Genomic DNA, 25,580 nt, shown 5'->3' with positions numbered 1-25,580 from the left:
GCGGGGGGCGCGGGCTGGGGCGGCAGCCGGAGCGGCGGGGACGGGCCTGGCGCCGGCGGCGGCGGAGGGGGCGCCGCGGGCGGGCGATGTGAGCGCGGCGCTCTGGGCAGGTGAGGCACGCTGGCCGGGGGCGGCGAGCAGCGGGCTAGGCGCGGGCGGGGCGGGCGGGGCGGGGGGCAGTCCCCGGGCCGCTGTCCGGCTCCCTCTGGGCGCGGCGGGGCGGGAGCCTCCGCGCCTGGTCAGTCCCGCGGGCAGGCGGCCGGCGCGGGCGGGAGCCGAGGCCGGGCGGGGTCCGGAGGCCCCGGGCACCTGCTGGGGTCAGGCGCGCGCCCCCGAGGGGCCAGCTGTGCTCGGTCCTGGAGTCCCGGCGCCGCTGGCCCGGCTGAGGGTCGCGCTTGGGCAGCTGCCTTGGGCTCCCAGCCTCCGCCCCGGGCGTCTCGGGATCCCCAGCTTCCGGGCCCCTAGTCCTGGGGGCGCTCCCTTTTGTACGGGGAGGGAGGGCAGATGGTTGAGTTCCCTGGAGAGCCGGCCGGGCCAGGGGTCGGCCCTTCGGGTGGCTGCCACGGAGCCGCTGCCTCACGCCACCGCCTTCCTCCAGGTAAACAGGCGGCGGCGACGGGTTGCGCTTGGCCCCAGACGTCTCCGTGGTCGCTCGCGCTCAGTTGGTCCTGCCATTGCGGAGGGCTGGGCTGGGGCTGACCGGGTTGTAAACAGTGCCCTTCTAGGCCAAGTGGCTGTGCTTTCAGGGCGGCACTCGTCTGGGAGTCTCTGTCTTGAGGCCTTCCGCAAGCCCCTTCCATGCTAGGACTCAGTTTCCCCATGTGATCATTGAGGGTTTCATTTAACTGTCTAAGAACCCTTCTGGCTCTGCCATTCCGTGTATGTCTCAAATTGGAAGGGCTGTCCCTGGTTCAAGATACTGGGCAGTTTCGCTGAAGACTTTGTCAGTGTGGACTTTTTAAGCCACTTACTGCATTTTGTTTCAGACAGGCTTTAAAATGATTTCAAGAAGCGTTTTCTAAACCTCACCTTAATCCTCATTCATCCCTTGCTTTTGTCCCTAGTAGTAGTTAATCACATTCCGCCGAGTTTTTGCATGCAGAATTTTTTGTTGTTTATATTTGCCCATTTTCTCTTTGTTCCCTAGTCCAGGCCCTCTTTGCTTCACATCTGGATTATTGCAACAGCTTCTAAGCTGGTCGCTGACTCCAGAGGTTCCCCCCTCCCCCATCCTTCCTTTATGCTAAAGCCAAACTTACTATAGGAAGTCAAAAAATAGTTGAGTGCTTGCTTGCTTATTAAATGGCAAGATGCTGTTCCATGTGGTGGGAAAGTAGTAGAAGGCACACTTACAGTCTCCAAGCAGCTTTACACAGGGTGCTGAGACATTACTTATGAAAAGGTAATTTTGATGAGACAAGGCTGTGTGCTGTAGAATTAAGAAGGAGAGATGGAGGTCACTGTAGGCCGAGTGGTTAGGGAGGGTTTAGTGAGGGGGCGGGATTTGAGCCGGGTGTTAAAGGATGAGTAGCATTCAGATAGGAAAAGAGGAATCAGGCCCAGTGATCCTATGGAGTTAGTGAATAGACCAGTCTCCTGGCAGAGAAGGGTTCATATAGGAGGGAAGTAGGAGGAGAGGTGGGCCGCGGCTAGTTCCTCAACTCAAACACTAGGTCAAAGTTGAAACTACTGAAGGCATTGGTGAAGAAGCTAGAGGCCAGGAGATCAGTTAAGAGGCCACGGCAGTTATACCACTGTTCAAAGCTGAGTAGTGGCCTCTTGCCTGCCACGGTATGTCCAGCCACCGCCCACCCTGTCTTTTCAAGACTCTCCGTGGTTTGGCCCCACCCCACCTACCTGAACCTTATTCTCTGCTTCTCCAAGTCTGTCCCCTGCAGAACTGAGTTAGTTACGGCTTCTTGGGTTTTGCTTCTGTTGTTCCCCATTCTGAAGCACTGGCCTCCTTTTTCTTTTCTGTGCAAATTCTCCATTTCACTTCCTTCAAGCCCCTGCTGCAGATATACTTCCTCCAGAGGGTGTTCCCTGACTTCCCTGCCCCCATGGCTTTGTGGCACTCGGATTCAGCACTTGTTCCTTGGCTGTTGAACTTGTTCTTGTCCCAACTGGAGTGGGAGTTTTTTTAAGGGCATTGTGTCTTAATACTCCTCTCGGAGACCTTATAGTATCTAATACTGGGGCTGGACTTCTATAATAGGTACTCAAATACTTCCTGATTTTTGTTGGTAAACAACTTTTTGTTTTGTTTTGTAATTTGCCTTTTTTTTTTTTTTTTAAGGAGAATCTGTTTTTATCAGCTTTCTGTGTCATAGATAAGTGATATGTAATGCTACCATTCAAGGTGGATGTTTTCAGCTTGCTCTCTTAGGGTGCAGAAAGCACAAAACGAATCTTTGAAACTTTAAAACGTTTCCCTCTGATCATGGGAAAAGGTAAAAGTCATGTGATTCTTCATTCGGAGGCTGTGGGGAAAGAACAGCAGCTTTGGAATCAGAGACCTGGGTTTGAATCCTAGCAAGTCTGCTTACCAGCTCTGTGAAGTTGAGCAATTTATCTAATGCCTCTGAGCCTCCGTTTCTTATTTGCAGTGTGGAGGATAATAAAATCCAATGAACTGTAAACGAAAATGGAACGAAGTAGAAAAATGTGCAGCACCTAGTAACTGCTTAGTACATTTTCATTATTGTTATTGTCATTATTGGGTGTACATTTATCAAGGTGGAGAAATGATAAGCTGCTGAACTGTGTACCTACTGAGTTTTGGATTTCTGCACCTCTGTGTCCCCCCACTTTTGCCTTCCATTTGAAGCACTTGTCTAAAATGTCAGTACCATGAATCTAGTTACGTTTTATTCCCGTTAATGTTCATGTTACTTTAGTTTAAATTCTGCTTAATGTTTTTCAAACTTCTTAATTGTGTCTATTTAATGTTTTGTAGCTGACAAACTGCTGAATTTAGCTTAGTGAAGGTCATCAACTGAACGCAGTTAAATTTCTAATGGTTATTTTCTGGTTGATGTTGATGGCAAGGAAAACCTCATGGAAGAATGCAAGTCAAGGTGAGCTTTTCTAATCCTTTTGTCATAAGAGGCAGGACTTAATGTATTTTCCAGGGCCAGTGCCCCTGAAATGCTAGCCAGAAGTAAGCAGATAAGATGCTGTGCCTTACTATTTTTTAGTTATTTGCCTTAAGAAAGCTTATTTTATCTGAAACAAATCCTCTCAATTAATGATTAAAATATGAAACATCTTTTTGCCTACTTCACTGACAGAAGTAAAAATAAGGGACATTTTGCAAAGAAATGACTGCAAACCACTTGAAGTACAACATATTGTGACCCCTTAATCATCACAGTGTCAGACCCAGCCTGACTTTGTCTGTGTGGTGGAACATCCTTAAATGAGAATTCTCTTTCTACTCGGAGTTGATCAGTAAGAATCCAGCACCAATAAAAATCCTGCATCTCACCAGTATGCCTGGATTAAAATCTTACTCTTATAAGAGATAAGAGTTCTGAGTCTGAGACTGACAAATCTAGGTCCAAATCCTGGCTCAGCCAGTCATTAGCTGAGTGACCTCGGGTAAGTTTCTCAGCCTCTCTGGGTTTGCTTCCTCGTCTGTAGAATGGGGATAACTGCAGCCTCTTAGTGTCGTCTAAGAGCTTACTTACCATACTGTACACAGTAGGAGCCTACTGACCGTTAGTCCTTGTCATTGCTAGTAAAATTAAAGAGGCCATTTCTCTCCTGCTTGGAAAGCTCAGAAGAAGCTTCTGATGATGTTTTGCATTGACTAAAAGACAAATCGCACCCTCTTGGAATTAGTGTATCTGAGCAGACCTGGAGAATGTTAACGCCTTGGTAGGAAATGTAACAGTTTGGATAAAAATGTTCTTTCAGGCTCACATGAATTAATGCAGTAAGAACTCTAAACTTGTTTTCTTTTAAATTAGGATGAGTGCTTCATGAATATCCATCACAGAATGCCATTTTATTTATTTTTTTTTCTTGCATTGGGTTTCAGTAGCACCAGAATGTTTCACACAGCCCTGGTGTTATTTGACTGCTGCTTTCTAAAAGATTAGATTGTAGCTCATGACAGCTCAATTTTGGTTTTAATCTAGACCCAGGCAGAAATACCTAGAAAAGTTATTTTTATATAATTGTTACTTCTGTTACCATGCCTTTTGTCTGCGGTGCTTCAATCTGTGGTCTTTTTAATGACTTTGTATGAAAATGAAAATTAGGGATCTTCAGGTTTCCAGTGCCTGCCAGAGAAAGCCTAGTTTGAGCTGTGTCTCAGGTATCAGCAAATGACTGAAGCCAGCAGGTGCAAATCTGGGTTTGGAATCATGAGCATCTTGATTGAGAATAATGGGTACCTCCTGGTGCCTTAAACAACTTCCAAATTTGTAACTTTCCTTTCTTTTCTTGGAAGTGTAACTGGATATTTTTAAACAAAGTGTAGCATCTTGTGGAGCAAATTAAACTGTTTATGGGTTAGGTTGGAATAAGCCACCTTGCTAGATTTTGCTGTGGGCAGAGACGATCCCGCATCTCTGGGGTCTCCAGAAGGAAAAGTTCAGAGCTGAGGGTGCGGCTGTAGTGGCAGTCCATGGATCTTGAGCCACCAGCTTGTTTTAGTTGACATGTACTGAGAGCCTCTCTGCCCCAGACACACTGCTGGGCTCTGGGCACGCAGTCCCTGCTCTCGGAGAGTTCACCGCCAGGAGTGGAAGCTCAGCAGTGAGGAGTCTCACAGAATCAGCACATTTCTAATTGTTCAGCTTTTACATTTTTACTTTTGTTCTGGTTGTTGATATGTGGAGACAGTTCCAAGGCTTTATCCAAGAAAGTTGTAGAGGAGATTTTAAGGCCCAGGTGGGTGTTTTGCCCAGATGGCATCTGAGAGTCCCTTCTTATTTTTAGGTTCTCTGCAGAATGGGTCAGCAGTGTGAGAGGATGTCATTAGTTTTCCATTGTTTCATTTCCTCACAGCTTAACAGAATAGGTGGTGCAGAATTTTACTTAAAGATACTAGCCAATGGGGCCGGGCGCAGTAGCTCATTCCTGTAATCTCAGCACTTTGGGAGGCTGAGGCAGGCGGATCCCTTGAGGCCAGGAGTTCGAGACCAGACTGGTCAACATGGTAAAACCCTGTCTCTACTAAAAACACAAAAATTAGCTAACGTGGTGGCACATGCCTGTAATCCCAGCTACTCAGGAGGCTGAGGCATGAGAATCACTTGAACCTTGGTGGCGGAGGTTACAGTGAGCCGAGATCGCACCACTGCACTCCAGCCTGGGCACAGAGCAAGACTCTGTCTTAAAACAAAACAGAAACAAAACTAGTCAGTGGAAAGGCTTGAGGAGAGGGCTAGGTGAGGATGTTACCCCTTTCATCAGGTGCTGTGTTTCCATTCCTCTTTTCTAGGAGCAAACACCCTTTCTATTCTCAGCCTTCTCTTTTTTTATTTTCCCTCCCTGAGTAACCTCATTTTACCAAAACGATCCTCAGTCAGTACATGGTCAATCCCAAATCAGTATCTTCGGGTCTAATATTTCTCTCTAGCTCCAGCCCCATATTTCCCACGACCCCGTGAAATACCTGAGCCCAGCTTGTCCTGGCTGAGCTACGTGGCCTCCGAGTAGACACCATGCCTCAGTCTCCAGGTGCTGCCGCCAGAATTCTGTTTGAGTTCTCTAGAGTATTCAAGGCCCTCCACCTTCTGACTGTGGCCTTCTTCTTCCATGGCCTTCCTTGTCCCTGAGCTGGGGCCACTGCATGCTGCCTGCTCTACCCCAGACGCTGTTTGCATTCCCCTGTGCCCTGTTCCTGCTTTTCCTTCTGTCTGGAGTGTTCTTTTTTTTCCCTTTGAAATGCAAGGCCCTGTTCAAAAATATCTTCCTCCATGAAGTTTTCCTTTGTTCTATTTTGATTTTTTAAAAATCTTTTTGGTCAAAAGTAATCAGCCTTGTATTGTTCCTTGTAGTTCTTTGTTTCTGCCTCTATAACTGTCTGCTTGATGTAATAATTATCCATTTACAGCCCATCTTTCTCCTCTAGATTTCTTGGTTTAAAAAATTATATATTTGTAGGTACTAACCTACATGTCTTAAAAAAAAATTTTTAGTGAGAATAATAGTTATGTGATTTTTTAAATGCAAAGGTATAAAATAAAGTCTGTTTCCCTTCCCTCTCCTTAGTCCTTCCCCACAGTGACCACCATTAATAGTACCACATGGTTCCTTCCAAAATGGATACAGCAAGCAACGTAATATAATTCCTTTACAAAATGTACATGAAGGGAATGACATATATGCATACATATTAGTCTACATCTTGCTGTTTTTGGCTAAATCTTAGCACTCCTTCCATATCAAAGCATACAGATCTACCCACTCTTCTTAATAGCTGCGTAGTATTTCATTGTTGATTATATTTTTTGAAACCAGTTTCCTTTGGGGGTTCTTTTTTTTTTTTTTTTTTTTTTTGGTATAGCAAAGAAAAATTCTTAGTGGTCGTTCTCATATGTCTCTCTTACACTTTTGTAGGTCCTATATATTAGTAGGCTTAATTCCTCCCCGTTATTTGTGGACCAAAAGGTAAATGCCTTTTACATTTTGATAGATATTACCAAATTATTCATTCCTCAGGACTACACTTGCCAGCTCTTTTAAACTGTGTGCAAGGCTGATGGGTTAAAAATGGTATCTCATTATTTTTTCTTTTTGTATTTCAGATGTCTTTAATCAGAAGTAAATTTTAGCATCTTTGCTTCTTTTTCTGTCATTTTTCTTTTTTTTTTTTTTTGAGCTGTTTGTATCCTTTGCCCATTCTCCCATAGGGGTTTTTTTTGTGTATGTCACCTAATTTGATATATAAATTAAGGAATTTGGAAAGTAGTTCTTTGTCAAATATGCATGTATTTTTCCTCAATATATCATTTATCTTTTGGCTTTTGGAGAAAAGGGGTATTTTTTTTGTCATGTACTTTTACGTTGTCGAATGTATTTGTCTTTGCCTTTGTGGCGTCTGAGATTTATGTCATGCTTGGAAAGGCCTTTGTGTCAGTGTTATAAATAAATTCACCCATGTTGTCTTTCTTTTTTTTTTTTTTTTTTTTGGTGATAAGTCTTTTTAAAATACTGGCATAGGAATAGAATGGCATTAAATGGAAAGTAATGAGATCCTCCATACATTCCTTGGTGCTTTATAAGAAATTGGTTGACATGTGACACCTTTGAAAATTCAAAGGAGCTGTGTTTGCCATTGGTGGGCCATGGTATTTTATGTGACCCTCTAATGTTACATATAAGGGCAGTTATTGCCTTTTTGCCTCTTTTACTAACTCAGTGAGGGTGGGGAGCTGAATGGAAGAGCAGGGGCTTGAGTTACTGGTTTCTGTTCACCCTTCTCAGCCTCAGCCGTGAATGTGACATGATGGTCGCTTGCTTTTCCTGTTTTTGTCGAGTGGCTTTTTGTTCTTAAGCCCCTTTGGGTAAAATGCGTTAACCTGGATTGGGGGGTGTCTCTCCCTTGTGTGTTGTTGCAGAGCAGCCTCTTGCTGTCCTGATGCATGGGCGCAGTGATGGATTCTGTAGCTTTTTTGAGTGGGATCTTGCGAAGATGTCAAGCAGCATTACTTACCAAGCCTGTCGTCATATGGTCTCGCATCAGACCTTAATTTTCTTTTCAGCGCATCCATGCCTGCTTATTTCCAGAGCCCCCGCTTTGGCTTTGGACTTCAGGTCTGTAGGAGGAGTGTCCCAGGATGGCTCGTGCGGTCATTTCCAGGCAGTGCCGCTCTCCCTGTGGCTTGTACCCACAGTGCCTCACTGTGTGAGTGGCCTCCTGCTCTGGTTGCCCAGCCGGCCATCACTCCACAGCGTGTGTTCATTTCTCCCAAAGCTGCTCGCCTTCAGCTGTGCTCCCCTTTGCAGTGTGGCTTCCATATCTGCCGTCCTCTGGTGCTTTCAGACTTGGCTTCATCACTGCTTGGTCAGTCCTGGAGGGCCCCTCACAGTTTGCTGTTGCTTTCAGGGCGCCGGTCTCAATGCTGCTTTGAATCCTGTTGAACTTGGGCTGAACCCTGTGTCTTCTTGGCAGCATCTGCTCTCTGTGACTTTCACCTTCAAACACCAAAAGGACCGGTTTACTTGAGCCCTAGATCTGTGGTTTCTAATTAATTGAGGCTTTCACATGTAAAGATAGCTTTTTATTTAAAGCAAGTAGAGTGAGCCAGGGTCCGGGGCTCTGAGGAGGAAAGGGGGATCAAAGCTGTGAATATGGAGGGCATGATACACGGTGGCTGTGGGGCCCACCTGGAACATTCTTCTCCTCATAACCCTTCTGCCAGTGATTCTGGTCTAGAAAAGAGGGAGATTTTGCTCTACAAAGAGGGTGCTTCACTAAACTCCTACAGCTGAAATTGCTTGGTCACAGCGAATATGCAGATGTAATCTTGATGGATATTACTAAAATGCCCTCATTTGCCCTTCTCTATTCTGGGCAGCAATAGGGAGGATGTTTGCCCACCCCCCACCCCCCCCCCATCTCCATCCCTTTCCTTGACACTGTCCTAGGGCAGGAATGTAACACAGGTCCAGCTCGCTAGGGATAAGGGGTTGTTGTATAGGGACCTAGATACGCACACTTCAGAAGGGTCCTGGGAAAGTCAGCTGCTTGGATCCTTGGTTTCCTCATCTTTAAAATGGGAGCAGTTGTACCTGCCTTAAGGGGCAGATTGGGAGGATTCAGAGACATACTGCATCCTAAGCCTTACTTACGACATGCCTGGCATGTATCACACATTCAATAAAAGCTGGTCATGGATGATGATGGTGGTGGAGTGACTCTGCCAAGTAAAGGGGGAAGGCTGAGGGGTGTGGCAGCAGGGGCAGTCATCCCCTTTTACAGTAGCCCAGGCTGGTGTGGGGGCGGCTGGGTGCCTGGAAGTAGGAGAATGTCGGTCCTGCCCACGTCAGAGGTGGTCCTTCCCAGAAGCTACCTGGGAGACCAGTGGTGGCCTTGTGTGGTCACGGCAGAGGCTGTGTGTGAGGTGAAAGCTATTCCACAGGTGTGAAATTATTCTCTTTCTTTGTAAGAAAGTAAGAATTTGGAAGTAAGAAATTAAAGAAATTGAAAGAGCAGAAAGATTGTCTTTCCATTGATTGAGTGAACAGAAGAGACCTGTGAAGAAGTTGAGGAGGTGACAATTTTGAACTTACCAAAAAACCATTTCAACAAAGTTCTATCCATGTGTATTTTTTAAAAGAAGTATTTCACATTCTTTTTCCAGAGTATAGTTTTTATAAACAAAAACAGAATTTTTGTTAAAATACGTATCGATACTGAAAATAAATCCAGCTTGTATGTGCTTGTTTTTTAAATTAAAATAATAGCAGTGTAAATGTCTAATTTGGGTGTGGTTTTTTTGCCTAGAATAATGTGACAGAAACACCTGTGATTAATCTCCTGAATTAAAGAGTTCTGGTTCTGATGGTTTTAGTGAGTGGAATAATCAAATTCATTATTGTTTTCTGAGGCAGCTGCAAACTTAATCTAAATGAAAAACTAATATAAATCACTACTCTGCATTATCAAAAATGAATTCCATTCCCATCTCTCTGAGTGGGGAGGAATCTGCATTAAGCCTCTATCAAACTGCAAGACTGGGACTTGTATTCGTCTTTGAATTCCCTTTGGTTTTCTGTATGTAAGAGATTGATATTGAGTGAATATTTCCTATAAATGTAGGAAAAATAATTTAAATTCCCAGTCAGTGTGCCATTTAGTGATTGCAATTAAATCTAATACTTGCAGCGTATGACAAAAGGCTAATTTCCTTAATTTGCGAAGAGCTCTGACAAATCAATAAAAAAGGCAAATAAGGGCAAAGGATATGAGTAGGCAGTTCAAAGACAAACTTAGACAAATTGCCATTAAACATGAGAAAAGATATCAACCTCATTTATAATTAAACAAATGCAGCCGGGCGCAGTGGCTCATGCCTGTAATCCCAGCACTTTGGGAGGCCGAGGTGGGTGGATCATCTGAGGTCAGGAGTTCAAGAACAGCCTGGCCAACATGGCGAAACCCCGTCTCTACTAAAAATACAAAAATTAGCCAAGCGTGGTGGCTTGCACCTGTGGCCTGAGCTACTAGGGAGGCTGAGGCAGGAGAATCACTTGAGCCTGGGAGGCGGAGGTTGCCTTGAGTGGAGGTTGCACCACTGCACTCCAGCCTGGGCCTCAGAGTGAGACTCTGTCTCAAAAAAAAAAAAGCAGCACATCAAAACAATGAGGTACATCTTTCACCTATCAGTTTGGCTGAAAAAGTGAAAGGGTTCGATACCCATTGCTGGCCGCTATGGGGAAGGAGGCCCTTCCCTGTGAACAGATAATTGCTGCTACCTCTTAGAGGGTAATTTGGCATTATCAACTGAAATGAAAAATTTACCACAATTCTGCTAGAAGTTGAGGCCACAGATTTATTTACATAAGAAAGCCAAGATGTAAGTGAGGGGTGTGTGTGTGTGTGTGTGTGTGTGTGGAGTGGGGGTGACATTCTGTGTTTGTAGTGGCTTTCTTAGTATCAACTGGGAACTGGTTAAGTACGTTGTGATATAGCCATCCATGGAATACTATGAAGTTAGAAAAAAATAGGTCAATGTGTATGTGCTGCTATGGAAAGATTTTCTTTTTTTTTTTTTTTGAGATGGAGTCTCGCTCTGTCGCCAGGCTCAGCTGACTGCAACCTCCCCCTCCCAGGTTCAAACAATTCTCCTTCCTCAGCCTCCCGAGTAGCTGGAATTACAGGCGTGTGCCACCACACCCAGCTAATTTTTATATTTTTAGTAATCTTGATCTCTTGACCATGTGATCCGCCCACCTCGGCCTCCCAAAGTGCTGAGATTACAGGCGGAAAGATTTTAAGCTATATTAAATAGATTTCTTTAAAGTAGGATACAGAACAGTTTATGCTGATAGATGTTGAAAATTTTCTCTGAAAGAATACCCCAAAACTCCTACCAGTGATTATCTTTGGGAAGAGGGGCTGGGGGAAAGTTTTATTATTTCTGTTCTATGATCTGAAGTTCTACCATATGCATATATTTTATTTTAAAGATAAAATTAATTAAAAATTGGCCAGGTGCAGTGGCTCATGTCTGTAATTCCAGGACTTTGGGATGCTGAGGTGGGAGGATCCCTTGAGGCCAAGAATTCGAGACCAGCCTGGGCAACATAGTGAGACCGTGTCTCTACAAATTTTTTTTTTTTTTAAATGGAGATTCGCTCTTGTTGCCCCGGCTGGAGTACAATGGCACGATCTCGGCTCACTGTAACCTCCGCCTCCCGGGTTCAAGCGATACTCAGCCTCCCGAGTAGCTGGGATTACAGACGCCCGCCACCATGCCCGCCTAATTTTTTTTGTATTTTTAGTAGAGACGGGGTTTTGCCATGTTGGCCAGGCTGGTCTCGACCTCCCAACCTGAGGTGCTCCACCCGCCTCGGCCTCCCAAAGTACTGGGATTACAGGCGTGAGCCACCGCGCCCAGCCTACAAAAATTTTTTTTAAAAGCTGGGCACGGTGGTGCGTGCCTATAGTCTATAGGGAGCTATAGCTATAGGGAGGATAGCTTGGGCCTAGGAGGTTGAGGCTGCAGTGAGCCAAGATTTTGCCACTGTACTCCAGCCTGGGCGACAAAGTGAGATCCTGTCTCTAAGAAAATGTAATTCAAAATTGATCTAACCTAGGTGTAGGCCCACTGACATTCCACACAGGGGAGAAAATCAAGAGCTTCAAGAAACCAGTGAGTAGCCCATGTTGTAAAGCTGCTAGTACAGAGGGATAGAGGATCATATTTGAACTTGAATTGTGCCTACGTAAGAGGCTCTGACCTCCTCTATCCTGGGATCACTGGACCTGATAAATCCACACATGGAGTGTAGAACTTGTGATCGATGATGAGTTTCTCTTCCTTTAGTCTGGTCATATGGCTCAGACTGAAATTAACTAAGTTCACTATGTGCCAGTCATTTAGAAGCTTCTTGTTCAAGAGTGTGGCTTGTTAGCAGCTCTAGGGGGGAATCTTTGAATCTCATTGTCACTGTGGAAAGGAAGTGTTAATGTAAGGGAGAGGAGAGCAAAGCACTTCCTTTCTCATATTGCAGAAAAATGGAATCCCACTCTTAGGTGTTAATCATGGCGTTCCGTTTTTCTCAGTGATTATCTTTCAAGTGTAGTTCTCCACCTTTCTTCTGAGAAGTAGATAAGAAAAAAACACACAGAGGAGGGGGAAGCCTCATTGGGAAGCCGCTTTCAGTTGTACATTCTATTTCAGAAATGCTCTGTTGCATTCCTTTCTGTACTGGTTTTTGCCCTGCAGTCCACACCTTTAAAAAGCCTGAACCCACCTTCCTTTTGTCCTTGCATTCCAAAAGTCACTATTTACACACCCCGTGTCATGAGAATGCTATGATGAGTAGGTAACATTTGCCTATTTGTTAGGTGCCAGCTGTGTTGCATTTTTATAAGTTTTGCCAATTTGAGAAAGAAGTATTTTGTCTCATGTTTATGCATTTATTTATTTTTGAGACAATGTCTCACTCTATCACCCAGGCTGGAGGGTAGTGGCACAATCTCAGCTCATTGTAACCTTGACCTCCAGGACTCAAGCCATGCTCCCACCTCAGCCCCCCGAGTACCTGGGACTACAGTTGCCCACCATCTTGCCTGACTAATTTTTGTATTTTTAGTAGAGACAGGGTTTCACCATGTTGGCCAGGCTGGTCTCAAACTCCTGAGCTCAAACGATACGCCTAACTCGGCCTCCCAAAGTGCTGGGATTACAGGCATGAACCACCATGCCTGGCCTCATATTGATGTTTGTTTACTGATGAAGTTGTTAAGCATTTTTTTTCTTTTCTTTTTTTGAGACGGAGTCTTGCTCTGTCGCCTAGGCTGGAGTGCAATGGCGCGATCTCGGCTCACTGCAACCTCCGCCTCCCGGGTTCAAGCGATTCTCCTGCCTCCGCCTCCCGAGTAGCTGGAATTACAGGCTCCCGCCACCATGCCCAGCTAATTTTTGTATTTTTAGTAGAGATAGGGTTGCACCAGGTCGGTCAGGCTGTTCTGGAACTCCTGACCGCAGGTGATTTCACCCGCCTCAGCCTCCCAAAGTGCTGAGATTACAGGTGTGAGCCACTGTGCCCGGCCTAAGCATTTTTTCTCTACATGTAAAGGCTATTTTTATTTCTTTTTAAAAGCCTCTGTTCATACATAGTCGCGTTTTTCAGTTGTTACATTTGGCTTTTATTGATTTGTGAGAGACTCTGCTGTGTATGTTCTTTTTTTTTTTTTTTTTTTTTTTTTTTTGAGACAGAGTCTTGCTGTCTCCTAGGCTGGAGTGCAGTGGTGTGATCTTGGCTCACTGCAAGCTCCGTCCTCCAGGTTCACGCCAGTCTCCTGCCTCAGCCTCCCGAGTAGCTCAAACTACAGGCGCCCACCACCATGCCCGGCTAATTTTTTTTTTTTTTGTATTTTTAGTAGAGACGGGGTTTCACCGTGTTCGCCAGGATGGTCTCAATCTCCTGACCTGGTGATCTGCCCGCCCCGGCCTCCGAAAGTGCTGGGATTACAGGCGTGAGCCACCGCGCCCGGCCTCTGCTATGTATGTTCGAAGTATTTTTTATTGTTTTCTACCTCGGTGTTTTGTTTTGTTTTGTTTTTTGCTGAAAAGAATTTTTTTGATATATAAAAGTTGTATTTCTTCTGTAGTTAAACCTACGTTTCTTCTGGTATCTTTGTGTGCTTAGAAAAACCTCTAGAGGTTATTTTGGGGTATGCTGTGAAGAAGGATCTAAATTTATTATTAATTCAAATTCTCTAAGCAGCATCTATTTCAGTAATTCTCCCCTTTTTACTTACTTGAAATGGCCCGTGAGGCCATCTCAGTCTGATTTCTACCTTGACAATCTCACGTGGCTTCTGTCCTGCCCCTTGCGCCTTGTTCCAGCTGTGCACACACTTCCAGCACGTCCTTCCTCCCCAACCCTTTGTACGTGTGATTCCTTCTGTCTGGACAGTTTCCCTGCAGCACCCCGATGCCCACATGTATCTGACTAACCTTTACTTGTCCTTTAGTTCTTATTTAAAATAGCAGTTGTTCACATAGGCTTCTCTGACCACTCCCCCATCGTGAAAGATCTCATAGCTTTTATCATGGTTTATGATGAGAGAATTAAAACTGATGGATCCCTAGTGCCTGACACTTAATACATACTTAGCCGATGAATTATAGCCCAATCACACATTTTGACATCTATAAGTTTGGTTGTATTTGTCTATTTCTAAAATTTCTTTAGTATTCTAGATCTGCACTATCCAGTTTGGTGGCCACTGACCACAGGCGACTGTTGAGCGCATGGAATGTGGTTAGTCCAAACCGAGCCATGCTGTGTGTAAAATACACATCAGATTTCAGAGACTTAGTGTGAAAAGAATGTAAAATGTCTCAACTTTCTGATATTGATTACATGCTGCAGTGATGTATTGGGTTATATAAAATATTACTACAATTTATTTTTTTAACTTTTAAAAAATGTAACTACTAGAAAGCACTAAATTACACATGCAGTGTCTTATATTTATGTTGGACCACAATGTTCTAGATGAATTTTAAAATCATTTTTTCGGATTTCTAAGAAAAGATTTCATCAGGCTATGTTATATTTATAAATTAATTTTGGGGGAGAGTGTCTCTCTTTACGATATTGAATCATCCTGCCAGAAGCGTGTTCTCTCTCTTCATTTATACAGGCTTTTGTCCATATTAAAATGAGTTGTATTTTTCTTGTTGACCCTGTTTTTTGCTTATCTTCCCCCACCCCTAGGTATTTTCTGGTTCCTGTTGCTATATTGTTGGTTGCACCTTATTGTCATTATCTTACCTGTTTTTATGTATAATTTTTTGAAACCCTCTACTTAGTAGATGCCTATTCTGACATTTTCCAAGTGATTCTCTTGGGTTTTCTCTGTAAATAATTTGCATATTATATCTGCATGTAATAGTAATTTTGTCTCTTTTTTAATGGCTACTTGCCTTAATGTTACTTTGGCTAGAAGTTCTAAAATAATGTTAAGTGAGAGTCGTGATGGCAGATAACCTTGTATATCTTCCCAGGCACTGATGGGAATGACTGCACTAAAGTTTTACCAAAGTGTGCTCCAGGGAACACTCATTCTTGGGAATATTAATATGTGTACCTTGAGAGAACAGTTCCACCATGAAATGAGTTTGCAAACTGCTGAGTTAAGCAGGATTCTTGTCCGCAGGACTTTTCTGATGGGATATTATGCCAATGTGTGTTTTAATCCCTAGGAGGTGAGGATATTGGGGCTAGCTATTGGGCTTGGGTTCTACTAAATGCATTTTGGGAAATGCAGACATCATGTTTCCTTTTTTTTTTTTTCCTTCCTTCCTTCCCCCCTTCCCCCCTTCCCCCATTTCCCCCTTCCCCCTTTTCCCCCTTTCCCCCTTTTCCCCCTCTCCCCCTTCCCCTTCCTTCCTTCTTTTCCCTGTTAAGTATACCAACATATGCAGTGTTTCCTTTTTAAGGATGATGTTGCTATTGGTTTGTAGTAGATACACTTTATTGTATTAAGAAAGTATTGTTCTGTTTCTAGCCTATTGAGTATTTTTGCCTTACTCTGAAAGGGCATTTAACTTTTTCTCACATGCATTTTTGACATAGTATTGATTTGGTCATATGGGTTTTCTCCTGTACTTATTGATGTTGCAAATTATATTCATCTATTTATTTCTGAAGATGTAGACATCCTTACATTTGTGAAGCAGCTGTTCTTGGTCATAATATATTATTTTAATAGGTTGTATTTGCTAGCATTTCTGTTAGGACTTTAAAATCTATTTATTTAGATGAAGTAGACAGTTTTCTCCTTTCTGCTATTTGTCATCTTCTGGTATCAGATTTGTGCCATATGAACTGAGATGCTTTAAATGTTTTTACATGCATCTAGAACAGTGTGAACGGCCTGAAGATCATTTGTGCCTTGGCACTTCTGTTTCTTATTTAGTTCTGCCAATTTATGTTATCCTAAAAATATGTTCATTTCATACAGATTTCAAATTGATTTCAATCATAAATCTAGGATAAATAAGGGCACAGTATTCCTCTTCGACTAAAATGTTTTAACTCAAATTTCGATGTGATAAAAAAAAATTCGGACATGATCTAGGCACATTTAACTGATCCTTTCCTGTGAGAGCCTTAGATTTAGTTGCACGTTGTTTTGTCTTAAAATTTAAAAATTCCGTCTGTGATTATGTGCTGTTTTTCTATATTAGTTATTTTCCTACTGTCTTTGGGCATCATTTGTTTTTCCTTTTCTGACCTCCTGAGTTCAGTCATTTCACTTGTTTTTAGTATTTATTGTTTAATGATAAAAACTCTTAAGGCACTGACTTTTCCTGTTACAGCTTTTTGTTGTTGTTGTTTTTCAAAACTCCCAACATTTCATTTTGAAAAACCTCAAACAGAAAAGGTGAGAAAATTTCACAATAAGTGCCCAGATATCCACCATGTAGACTCTACAATTGTTAACATTTTACTGTGTTTGCTTTATCACATATCTGTCCATCTCTTTTTTGGAGATACATTCTCAAGTTGAAGACATGAGTAAACTTCACTCCTAAACCCAGATTTTACGTGTTTTCTCATTGTCTAAGTAGTTTTATTCCATTTAGATTTTTTTCTGATCTAATACTTAGGAGGTGTTTACATTTCTGTTGGTCAGGTTTTAAAATATAATTGTTAGGTCTGGTTTTGTTGTGTTTCTGTCAGAGGATGGAGCCGGGGCTATATATACTTAAGTAGTTCTGAGCAGTCTGGTGCTGCACATTTTAGGCCACAGGAAGGAAACCTGTTGTAGGTGTGCCGCAGCTGTGAGCGCTAGTAGAAGGTGATTCCTTTTGATGTGTCCATCACCCTTTCACTCTTGTTGTCTAAAATACCTACTGTTTAAAAACACTGTCTTGGCAGAGCGCGGTGGCTCACGCCTGTTATCTCAGCACTTTGGGAGGCCGTGGCAGGCAGATCACTTGAGGTCAGGAGTTCGAGACCAGCCTGGCTAACATGGTGAAACCCCATCTCTACTGAAAATACAAAAACTAGCTGGGTGTGGTGGTGCATGCCTGTAGTCCAGCTACTCAGGAGGCTGAGGCAGGAGGATCACTTGAACCCAGGAGGCAGATGTTGCAGTGAGCCAAGATCATGCCATTGCACTCTGGACGACAGAGCGAGACTCCATCTGTAAAAATAAAATAAAAATAAATAAAATAAAATATTGTCTAAAATAACTCTTCACTGGTCGGGTGTGGCAGCTCACACTTGCAATCCTAGCACTTTGGGAAGCTGAGGTGGGAGGATCACGAGCTCAGGAGTTCAAGACCAGCCTGGGCAACATAATGAGACCTCATCTCTAATAAAAAATAGTAATAATAGGCCAGTGTGGTGACTCTTGCCTGTAATCCCAGGACTTTGGGAGGCCGAGGGGAGCAGATCACCTGAGGTCAGGAGTTCGAGACCAGCCTGGACAACATGGTGAAATCCCGTCTCTTCTAAAAATACAAAAATTAACTGGGCATGGTAGCGCATGCCTGTAATCCCAGCTATTCGGGAGGCTGAGGCATGAGAATTGCTTGAACCTAGGAGGCGGAGGTTTCAGTGAGCCGAGATCACGCCACTGCACTCCAGCCTGTGCAACAGAGCAAGATTCTGTCTCAAAAAAAAAAAAAGTAATAATAACTCTTCACTGAAGGAGACTGAGCGTGGTAAGTCTCAGCCAAAGCAACCCAACCCAAAAGAGATATAAAGGTGTACAGAGCTGAAGGGCAAATACACAAATCAAGACAATAATACTGAAAAGGGTTTAGCTCCATTTATTGTATCCAGTGTGCTACAGAGTTGAAAAATACCAATCAGAAATACACAAGTAAGGTAGAACATTTTTAGATGAATTTAGTTTAGTTTTTTTTTTTTTTTTTTTTAGAAGGAGTCTCACTCTGTCCCCTAGGCTGGGGTGCAGTGGTGTGCTCTCGGCTCACTGCAACCTCTGCTTTCTGAGGTCAAGCGATTCCCCTGCTGCAGCCTCCCAAGTAGCTGGAATTACAGGTGCACAACACCACACCAGGCTAATTTTTGTATTTTTAGTACAGATGGGGTTTTACCATGTTGGCCAGGTTGGTTTCAAACTCCTGACCTCAAGTGATCCGCCTGCCTCAGCCTCCCAAAGTGCTGGGATTATAGGTGTAAGCCACTGCGCCTGGCCTGAATTTAGTTATTTTTCACAAAGTACTTCAAACCCTCAAAAGTACTTGAAATGGGGAAATATTTTTCCTAAAAGGAGAACAATTTCTCAGTCAGAGCCAAAATAGTCCTACTATGTGTAAAATGTTTTATTTTTGATCAAGATGAATATTAGGCAATTATGACATTAGGCTAATTGATCATTAGTTTATTTGGCTTTAGGTGAATTAACCAAAACATGAAAGACTAAAACAAGGGGAAGAATGCTTCAGGTAGATTTTAGGAGGTATGATAGCCACAATGGTATTGTCGTTGTAAGCTTGTGTTTATGCCACTTGTACTTAGTGAGGAGTCATTGGTGAATGATGCAAACTCTCTCTCTCCGCAGAGTACGCTTCATGTCAGTAGAAATGGACAGCAGCAGTTTTATTCAGTTTGATGTGCCCGAGTACAGCAGCACCGTTCTGAGCCAGCTAAACGAACTCCGCCTGCAGGGGAAACTATGTGACATCATTGTACACATTCAGGGTCAGCCATTCCGAGCCCACAAAGCAGTCCTTGCTGCCAGCTCCCCATATTTCCGGGACCATTCAGCGTTAAGTACCATGAGTGGCTTGTCAATATCAGTGATTAAAAATCCCAATGTGTTTGAGCAGTTGCTTTCTTTTTGTTACACTGGAAGAATGTCCTTGCAGCTGAAGGATGTTGTCAGTTTTCTGACTGCAGCCAGCTTTCTTCAGATGCAGTGTGTCATTGACAAGTGCACGCAGATCCTAGAGAGCATCCATTCCAAAATCAGCGTTGGAGATGTTGACTCTGTTACCGTCGGTGCTGAAGAGAATCCCGAGAGTCGAAACGGAGTGAAAGACAGCAGCTTCTTTGCCAACCCAGTGGAGATCTCTCCTCCATATTGCTCTCAGGGACGGCAGCCCACCGCAAGTAGTGACCTCCGGATGGAGACGACCCCCAGCAAAGCTTTGCGCAGCCGCTTACAGGAGGAGGGGCACTCAGACCGCGGGAGCAGTGGGAGCGTTTCTGAATATGAGATTCAGATAGAGGGAGACCATGAGCAAGGAGACCTATTGGTGAGGGAGAGCCAAATCACCGAGGTGAAAGTGAAGATGGAGAAGTCCGACCGGCCCAGCTGTTCCGACAGCTCCTCCCTGGGTGACGATGGGTACCACACCGAGATGGTTGATGGGGAACAAGTTGTGGCAGTGAATGTGGGCTCCTATGGTTCTGTGCTCCAGCACGCATACTCCTATTCCCAAGCAGCCTCACAGCCAACCAATGTATCAGAAGCTTTTGGAAGTTTGAGTAATTCCAGCCCATCCAGGTCCATGCTGAGCTGTTTCCGAGGAGGGCGTGCCCGCCAGAAGCGGGCTTTGTCTGTCCACCTGCACAGTGACCTGCAGGGCCTGGTGCAGGGCTCTGACAGTGAAGCCATGATGAACAACCCCGGGTATGAGAGCAGTCCCCGGGAGAGGAGTGCGAGAGGGCATTGGTACCCGTACAATGAGAGGTTGATCTGTATTTACTGTGGAAAGTCCTTCAACCAGAAAGGAAGCCTTGATAGGCACATGCGACTCCATATGGGAATCACCCCCTTTGTGTGCAAGTTCTGTGGGAAGAAGTACACACGGAAGGACCAACTGGAGTACCACATCCGGGGCCATACAGATGATAAACCATTCCGCTGTGAGATCTGCGGGAAGTGCTTTCCATTCCAAGGTACCCTCAACCAGCACTTGCGGAAAAACCACCCAGGCGTTGCTGAAGTCAGGAGTCGCATTGAGTCCCCCGAGAGAACAGATGTGTACGTGGAACAGAAACTAGAAAATGACGCATCAGCCTCAGAGATGGGCCTAGATTCCCGGATGGAAATTCACACAGTGTCTGATGCTCCCGATTAAGATGGTAAAGAAGTGCACCCAAACAAAGCACATTAATCAATGCATATTTGTGATTTGCTTTGTTGTAATCTTTGGTTTTCCCAACCATCTGGAAATCTCTTGGTCTCTTGGCAGTTTTTCTAAAGTTTCTGGATGGAACACTTCGTTGTGTTTATCCTTTTCCCCTGCCCTCCCTCCCCGAAGGAGCTCAAAGCATGAAGGGCAACGCATCCAGGGAAAACACAGGCTGACAGTATTCCTCTTTGGCTGAACTCTTAATCCAAAATCTGCCAGTGATTTAGCTATGCCAACTGGTTGACCCTCCATTCTCTGCCAAGAGGCATACTCTCTCTCATTGTGTGCGCTGGCAGCAGTGCACTTCCACGGAGGGAGATTAGGATGCCGTCAGCTGATACAAATGGGTAACCTTTTCTAATTTAAAATTCCTTTTAGGGGGTAGTTAGACAATTTATATATATATATAATAAAACTATTATTATATATATAGTATATATACATTTTCAAATTTGATTTTATTCTGGTTGAGGTGAATGTAAGAGGAATATATAATTTAATACAATGTGAACAGGGCTTCTGAGTCTATCTCATCCCTACCTAATATGTTAGGGTTTTGCCCCTTCATTTCCCTTACAAAAGAATGTTAGTAGGTTTATATTAATCATTGTGTCCAAAAGCAAGCAAAGCAAATCACAGTGTTCACAGCTCTGCTTCATAACAAATACATAAACCAAATGCCATAAAATTTCTTCAACTCTAGTTGGAAACCGTTTGGAATTTTTGTTAGTTGTCCAGCAGGTAAGCTGGATGACCTGTGGTGCTGACCTTTTTACATAGTGTAGTGTTATATTAGCCAACCCCAAAGGAGCAGTGGTTTTCAAGGTTTTTACTGGCCTACAAATCTACCTTCATTCCGTACTGTAGAAACATACATACCAGGTAACTAAATCGAATCACTATCATGAGTTAGTACTCACTCGCACTTAAGGAAAGGGATTTGTAGTTCTGTCTACAAAATTCTCCAAGCAGTGTTGTGGTTTTTTTTGTTTTTGTTTTTTTTTCTTTCTCTTTTCAAACAGCCAGTTCAGGTGCACAGCAACTTTTTCTACATGCAGTTCCCAGGGAAACTGCAGAACTTAGAATTTGTACTTTTTGTAAAGCTATACTCTATGGGAATTGCAAGCAATATATCTATCTTAGTATTGTGTGTGCTAATGAGAGCCTCAGTGGCTCCCCCACTCTCTCAGTGTTTCCTGCTTAAAGAACCAACAGTTTAAAAGCCCTCTAAGATACTCTGTGTGTCACCAAATCTGTGTGTCACCATTTTTTGGTCATGTGGTGCTATTTTTGTTAAGTGTCTTTTTAGGTCAGTATAGTTGTAGAAAATGTGAAATCTGATGGTAATAATGAATTATAATTGTTTTCCTCTCTTGAGTTCATAGCTTGAAAAGAGACCTCAAAAGCATGTGCTGGCAAACACATTACTGTATGAAAAGATACCTGAGTCCATTTGAATAATGTTTTATTAGTACTTTCAGAAATGTCTTCAGTTCTGTATTGTGTTCACATACACAAACAGGCTTTACAAGATTGCTTCGGTACTGTAAACTCTGGCAGAGAGTAATTTTGTAGGCAGTTTGGTGGTGAGTTTGTGCTGCAGGCTGCCTGTGGGATGTCAGCGTTCTGGTATCTGCCTGAGTGAGAACCTGGGCTCTGAGACGCACAACCAGTGCACCTCCGTAGGAGAACAGTGCAGCCACCTAAAAGAAAAACGAACGAAGGACCAGCCTCAGAGGCTAGAAGTTAAAGGAATACAGAATTAGATGTTTGCTGGTTTTCTGTGCTTTTTTGGCTCCTAAAATACCAATGGTGGATTTGTTTTTGTTTTTGTTTTTTGTTTTGAGAAATAAAAAGTCATTCAAGCCCTTTGTGTGTAATAGCCCCCAGGGGTGGCAGCTGTGCAGTCGCATCTCTTTAGCACACAGGATCTGTTCACGTGTGAACTGCTGCGCTACACATCAGTGTTAACTCCCTACAGATTACACTCTAATCCCGCTGCTCCCGAGGAGCGGCTTTGCTAAATCGGGTATATAGTATATGCCTTTTTCCTCGTCAAACTGCCTAAGTAGGGGTTCGTTCTCTCCCTGAAGCACTTGTTCAACTCCTGTTAAAGCCGCGTGCCTCAAGGGGAGGCTGGACCCCAAGTGTTTACCCACTTAAATATGTTCTGGGGTTTCAGGTAAATGTTTGTGGGTTTTTTTTTCCTTAAATGAATAAGTTTGGTTTTGATTTTTTTTTAATTGAATGCAAAAAATTTGTGTTGTGATACAAATTAAGTTTGTGACAAGAAATGCCCAAATCCAAGGACATAAGAGGTCAAGCTCAGGGAAGGAACCTCCTTTTCACTCAGGCTTGGGGCCTTCAGCGAGGTTTCCAGAGCATTCCATGGTATGAGAGACAGTGAGGAGGGAGGGCACCTGGCGCGGGCACTTCCAGCGTCCTGGCTCTTGGCATTGTCCGTCTTAACCTTATTTACATGGAGTTCTTTGTATTTGTGAATCTGTTTAACTGGTTTGAGTTTACCAAAGAGTGACTTATCCAAAATTGTCTTTGACAAAAATATCCATTGCTTTGATTGTACAGTTCAGGTTCAAACATTGTAATGGGACTGTTAAGGGGCAGAAAATTGATTGAGTTTCTCTCTAAGAATCATGATTCCACATTTTGCAAGTTCCACTTGCTCCCATTCGTGTTGCTAACACTTTACCCTTTCCACTGCTCGCAGTGTTAAGAATGAATTCTCAAGCCATAACACAGTACTGTAAAGTTCCGCAGGGCTTCGAGGGAGGCAGCGCCTAGGCCAGCACGGAGCTGTGTAGCCTCTCTGAGCGTTCGCACTGTCATGCTTCCCAGGGGTGTGACTGGTGAGAGATTAACTCCGTTCAGATCGGGCAGCAGCAATTAATTGTGCCTTGCCGCATGAGGATGTGTCAGGAGGATTAACATGACCACAGAACCGAAACATTCTCTCCCTGAAGTTCACTTCACGTCTCCGCAGACGAAGTACGCTGTGTAACTCCTTAGAGCAACTCTTTTTGGAAAGCAAAGTCCCTATTTCTGTACAGTTTTAGGTTAGGTGTTTCATTTATAACAGATGCAGAAATCAATTAAGATAAAGTGATATGTGAAGAAATCTTTTACAGTAAAATATATCCTGAATTCATATAGGCTTGTTCATAATTGAGTCTCTTCTTGAGCTACCTTTTCAATATTAGACAATGTGAAGACAGTGACAGCGTCCTTTTCTAGAGATATTTAGCCTGTTATTACAAACTGTGAAGACAAAGAATTTTATACTTTTACTAATGTTTGTGGTTTTAAACAGTTATTTTCATTCTAATCAGTTCTCTACCCTCTAATTTCTACTAAAGCTGTAAATACATTTAGAAATTATATTTGTAAATACAGTATATGGAGACAAGTTAATTTTTTGGTCAGTGGAAAAAGCCTCCCAACCAATTGGCCCTGCCTTGGCAGTTGTGTTTTTTGTTGTTGTTGTTGTTTTAGTTTAGTTTTTTTTTTTTTTTTTAAACAGCAGAAAGGATACTGTCGGTTCACTGTTGAGCAGAATATACTGTAGAACAAAAATGATAGTTTTTAAATCTTCCAGAGCATGAGTAAATGTCTTTTCTAATGATAGCAAATATAACCAACTCTTTGTTTTTCCCTTAGCCCAGACCATATAGACCTGCGTATTTTGTGTGTGGTTTTGTTTTTATTTTTGTTCTTACAGCCTAGACCCTAGGAAAAATTTGCAGGAACACAAAACAAGGGCTGGGGGGAAAATCATCTATGTGAATGAGCTTTACTTTAAAGAGATCAATGTATTTTATTTTATCAACTTTTTCTCTTAGTTACTGTGATTTTTGTTGTTGTTGTCCTCGTTATTGTTAAATTCTGTAATGGTTTCCTGTGAAGCCTCCACTGAAAGGGACTCAAATATGCAACACCTAAACTATTTTCCAAGGGCACATGCCCCTTGAATGGTGCTTCTAGACTGGTCAGGGTTATTTATTAAATTTTATATATGAAAGTATTGGGGAATTATGTAAATTCTTTATATGAAACTATCTAGTTCATAAATCATAGATTTCATATTACTCAGTGCAACTGAACTAAAAGTTCAGAAAAGTCATTCACATTGTTCCAAATTTGTAATGGTTGTCACATGTCACATGCGTCTTTTTCAGTAAGTGCCAGAGTGTTCCCACTGTTTCTGCCCAGTGCTTGACTTCTCGGCCCAGAAGAGAACCTGCTTTCTCTGGTTTCCTTCCTGAGTCTGGCACAGACAGGCCTATTGTAGTTCTTGATCAAGTCCTGGAGTCAGCCTTGCCTGGCTCTCCTTGTAGCAGATTCAGTCCACAGACCTCTTGCTGCCCCTCAGTGACAAGTATGCTGTGAATTCAACCTTTGGACTTGCTGCCCAAGCCTTTGGTTGCTGCCCTGACTATTGTAAGAGGTAAACTTACCTGGTTTGTTTGAGAATGACCATTTTCCTAATGTGAAAACCATCTCTCTCACCACTTTTATTAGTAGGGCTAACATTTTTTTCCGTTATAAATGGTTGAGCAATTTGAATGACTTAACACAGTGTCATTATCTTGCAATATAAACTGGTAACCTCACAACTCCACACTTCATCACCATATGAAGTAAATGAAGCTAGCTAAGCGGATGCTGTATCAACTAGTAACTTGCCATTAAGGATTATTTTATAGCATGAATTTAAGACTATTTATTCAAATGATATTTTACTCTTGTATTCACTTTGTTTTAGATTTGTGACATGAATATTTCAGTGCTGCTTAATTTTGTTCTGAATTCTTGTTTCTTGCTTGTAAATGGCTTTTTTATGGTATAAATAAAGTCAATGGACATTGCTGTTTGTAAATAAAAATGCTGCTAGAGCAAATGTGCTGTGGTCTCCCTCTGCGTGGGCCCCCTGAGCTTCGGTGAGTGTCAGTGGCTCTGACAAACATCTGCAGTGTCATAGTTTCTGTAATCACTGTTTTTGAAAGGTGAGGGTTTCCTAAGAAGCTCTTGTGCCACTATCGTGCTGAAAAGAAGAGAAAGAAGCGAGTATATTTCTGACCTCTTGTGTGGCGACTGAATTGTCGGCCTTGGTCTGCACCCAGGCACCCCCAGAACAAATCGTGAATCCCTGCCCCTCGCGCCTGCAGAGAATATCTCTTGCTCAGTCGTCCACAAAGGGTGGGGTTGCACAGGCTCTTCTGTCTCCACTCAGCCAGTTAACTCCCC

General features: G+C 43.2%; 1 protein-coding gene across 3 annotated transcripts; it reads left to right on the top strand.

Annotated features, from left to right (window-relative positions):
* Nucleotides 1-25,233, top strand: ZBTB34 (zinc finger and BTB domain containing 34). Of its 3 annotated transcripts, XM_009457303.5 has the most exons (3): nucleotides 10-110; nucleotides 2,957-3,077; nucleotides 18,740-25,233. In XM_009457303.5, exons 2-3 carry the CDS (start codon nucleotides 3,058-3,060, stop codon nucleotides 20,262-20,264), a joined length of 1,545 nt encoding a protein of 514 aa, XP_009455578.1. In that variant the 5' UTR covers nucleotides 10-110; nucleotides 2,957-3,057; the 3' UTR covers nucleotides 20,265-25,233. The 3 variants fall into 3 exon arrangements, with proteins under 3 accessions (XP_001142000.2, XP_009455578.1, XP_054514406.1); XM_001142000.6 differs by lacking the exon at nucleotides 2,957-3,077 and having other exon boundaries at nucleotides 1-110; XM_054658431.2 differs by lacking the exons at nucleotides 10-110; nucleotides 2,957-3,077 and adding an exon at nucleotides 13,581-13,694 and having other exon boundaries at nucleotides 18,740-20,394.
* The last annotated feature ends 347 nt before the right edge of the window (nucleotides 25,234-25,580 follow it).

This window comes from Pan troglodytes, chromosome 11 (genome assembly GCF_028858775.2).
Source record: "Pan troglodytes isolate AG18354 chromosome 11, NHGRI_mPanTro3-v2.0_pri, whole genome shotgun sequence".
In the NCBI taxonomy this organism is placed as follows: Eukaryota; Metazoa; Chordata; class Mammalia; order Primates; family Hominidae; genus Pan; species Pan troglodytes.
This window is presented reverse-complemented; position numbering and strand designations above follow the sequence as displayed.

Coding starts and splice junctions, on each gene's coding strand:
- ZBTB34 (XM_009457303.5), top strand. CDS start 3,058: ATGGAAGAATGCAAGTCAAG. Junction 3,078..18,739: donor ATGGAAGAATGCAAGTCAAG/GTGAGCTTTTCT, acceptor CTCTCTCCGCAG/AGTACGCTTCATGTCAGTAG.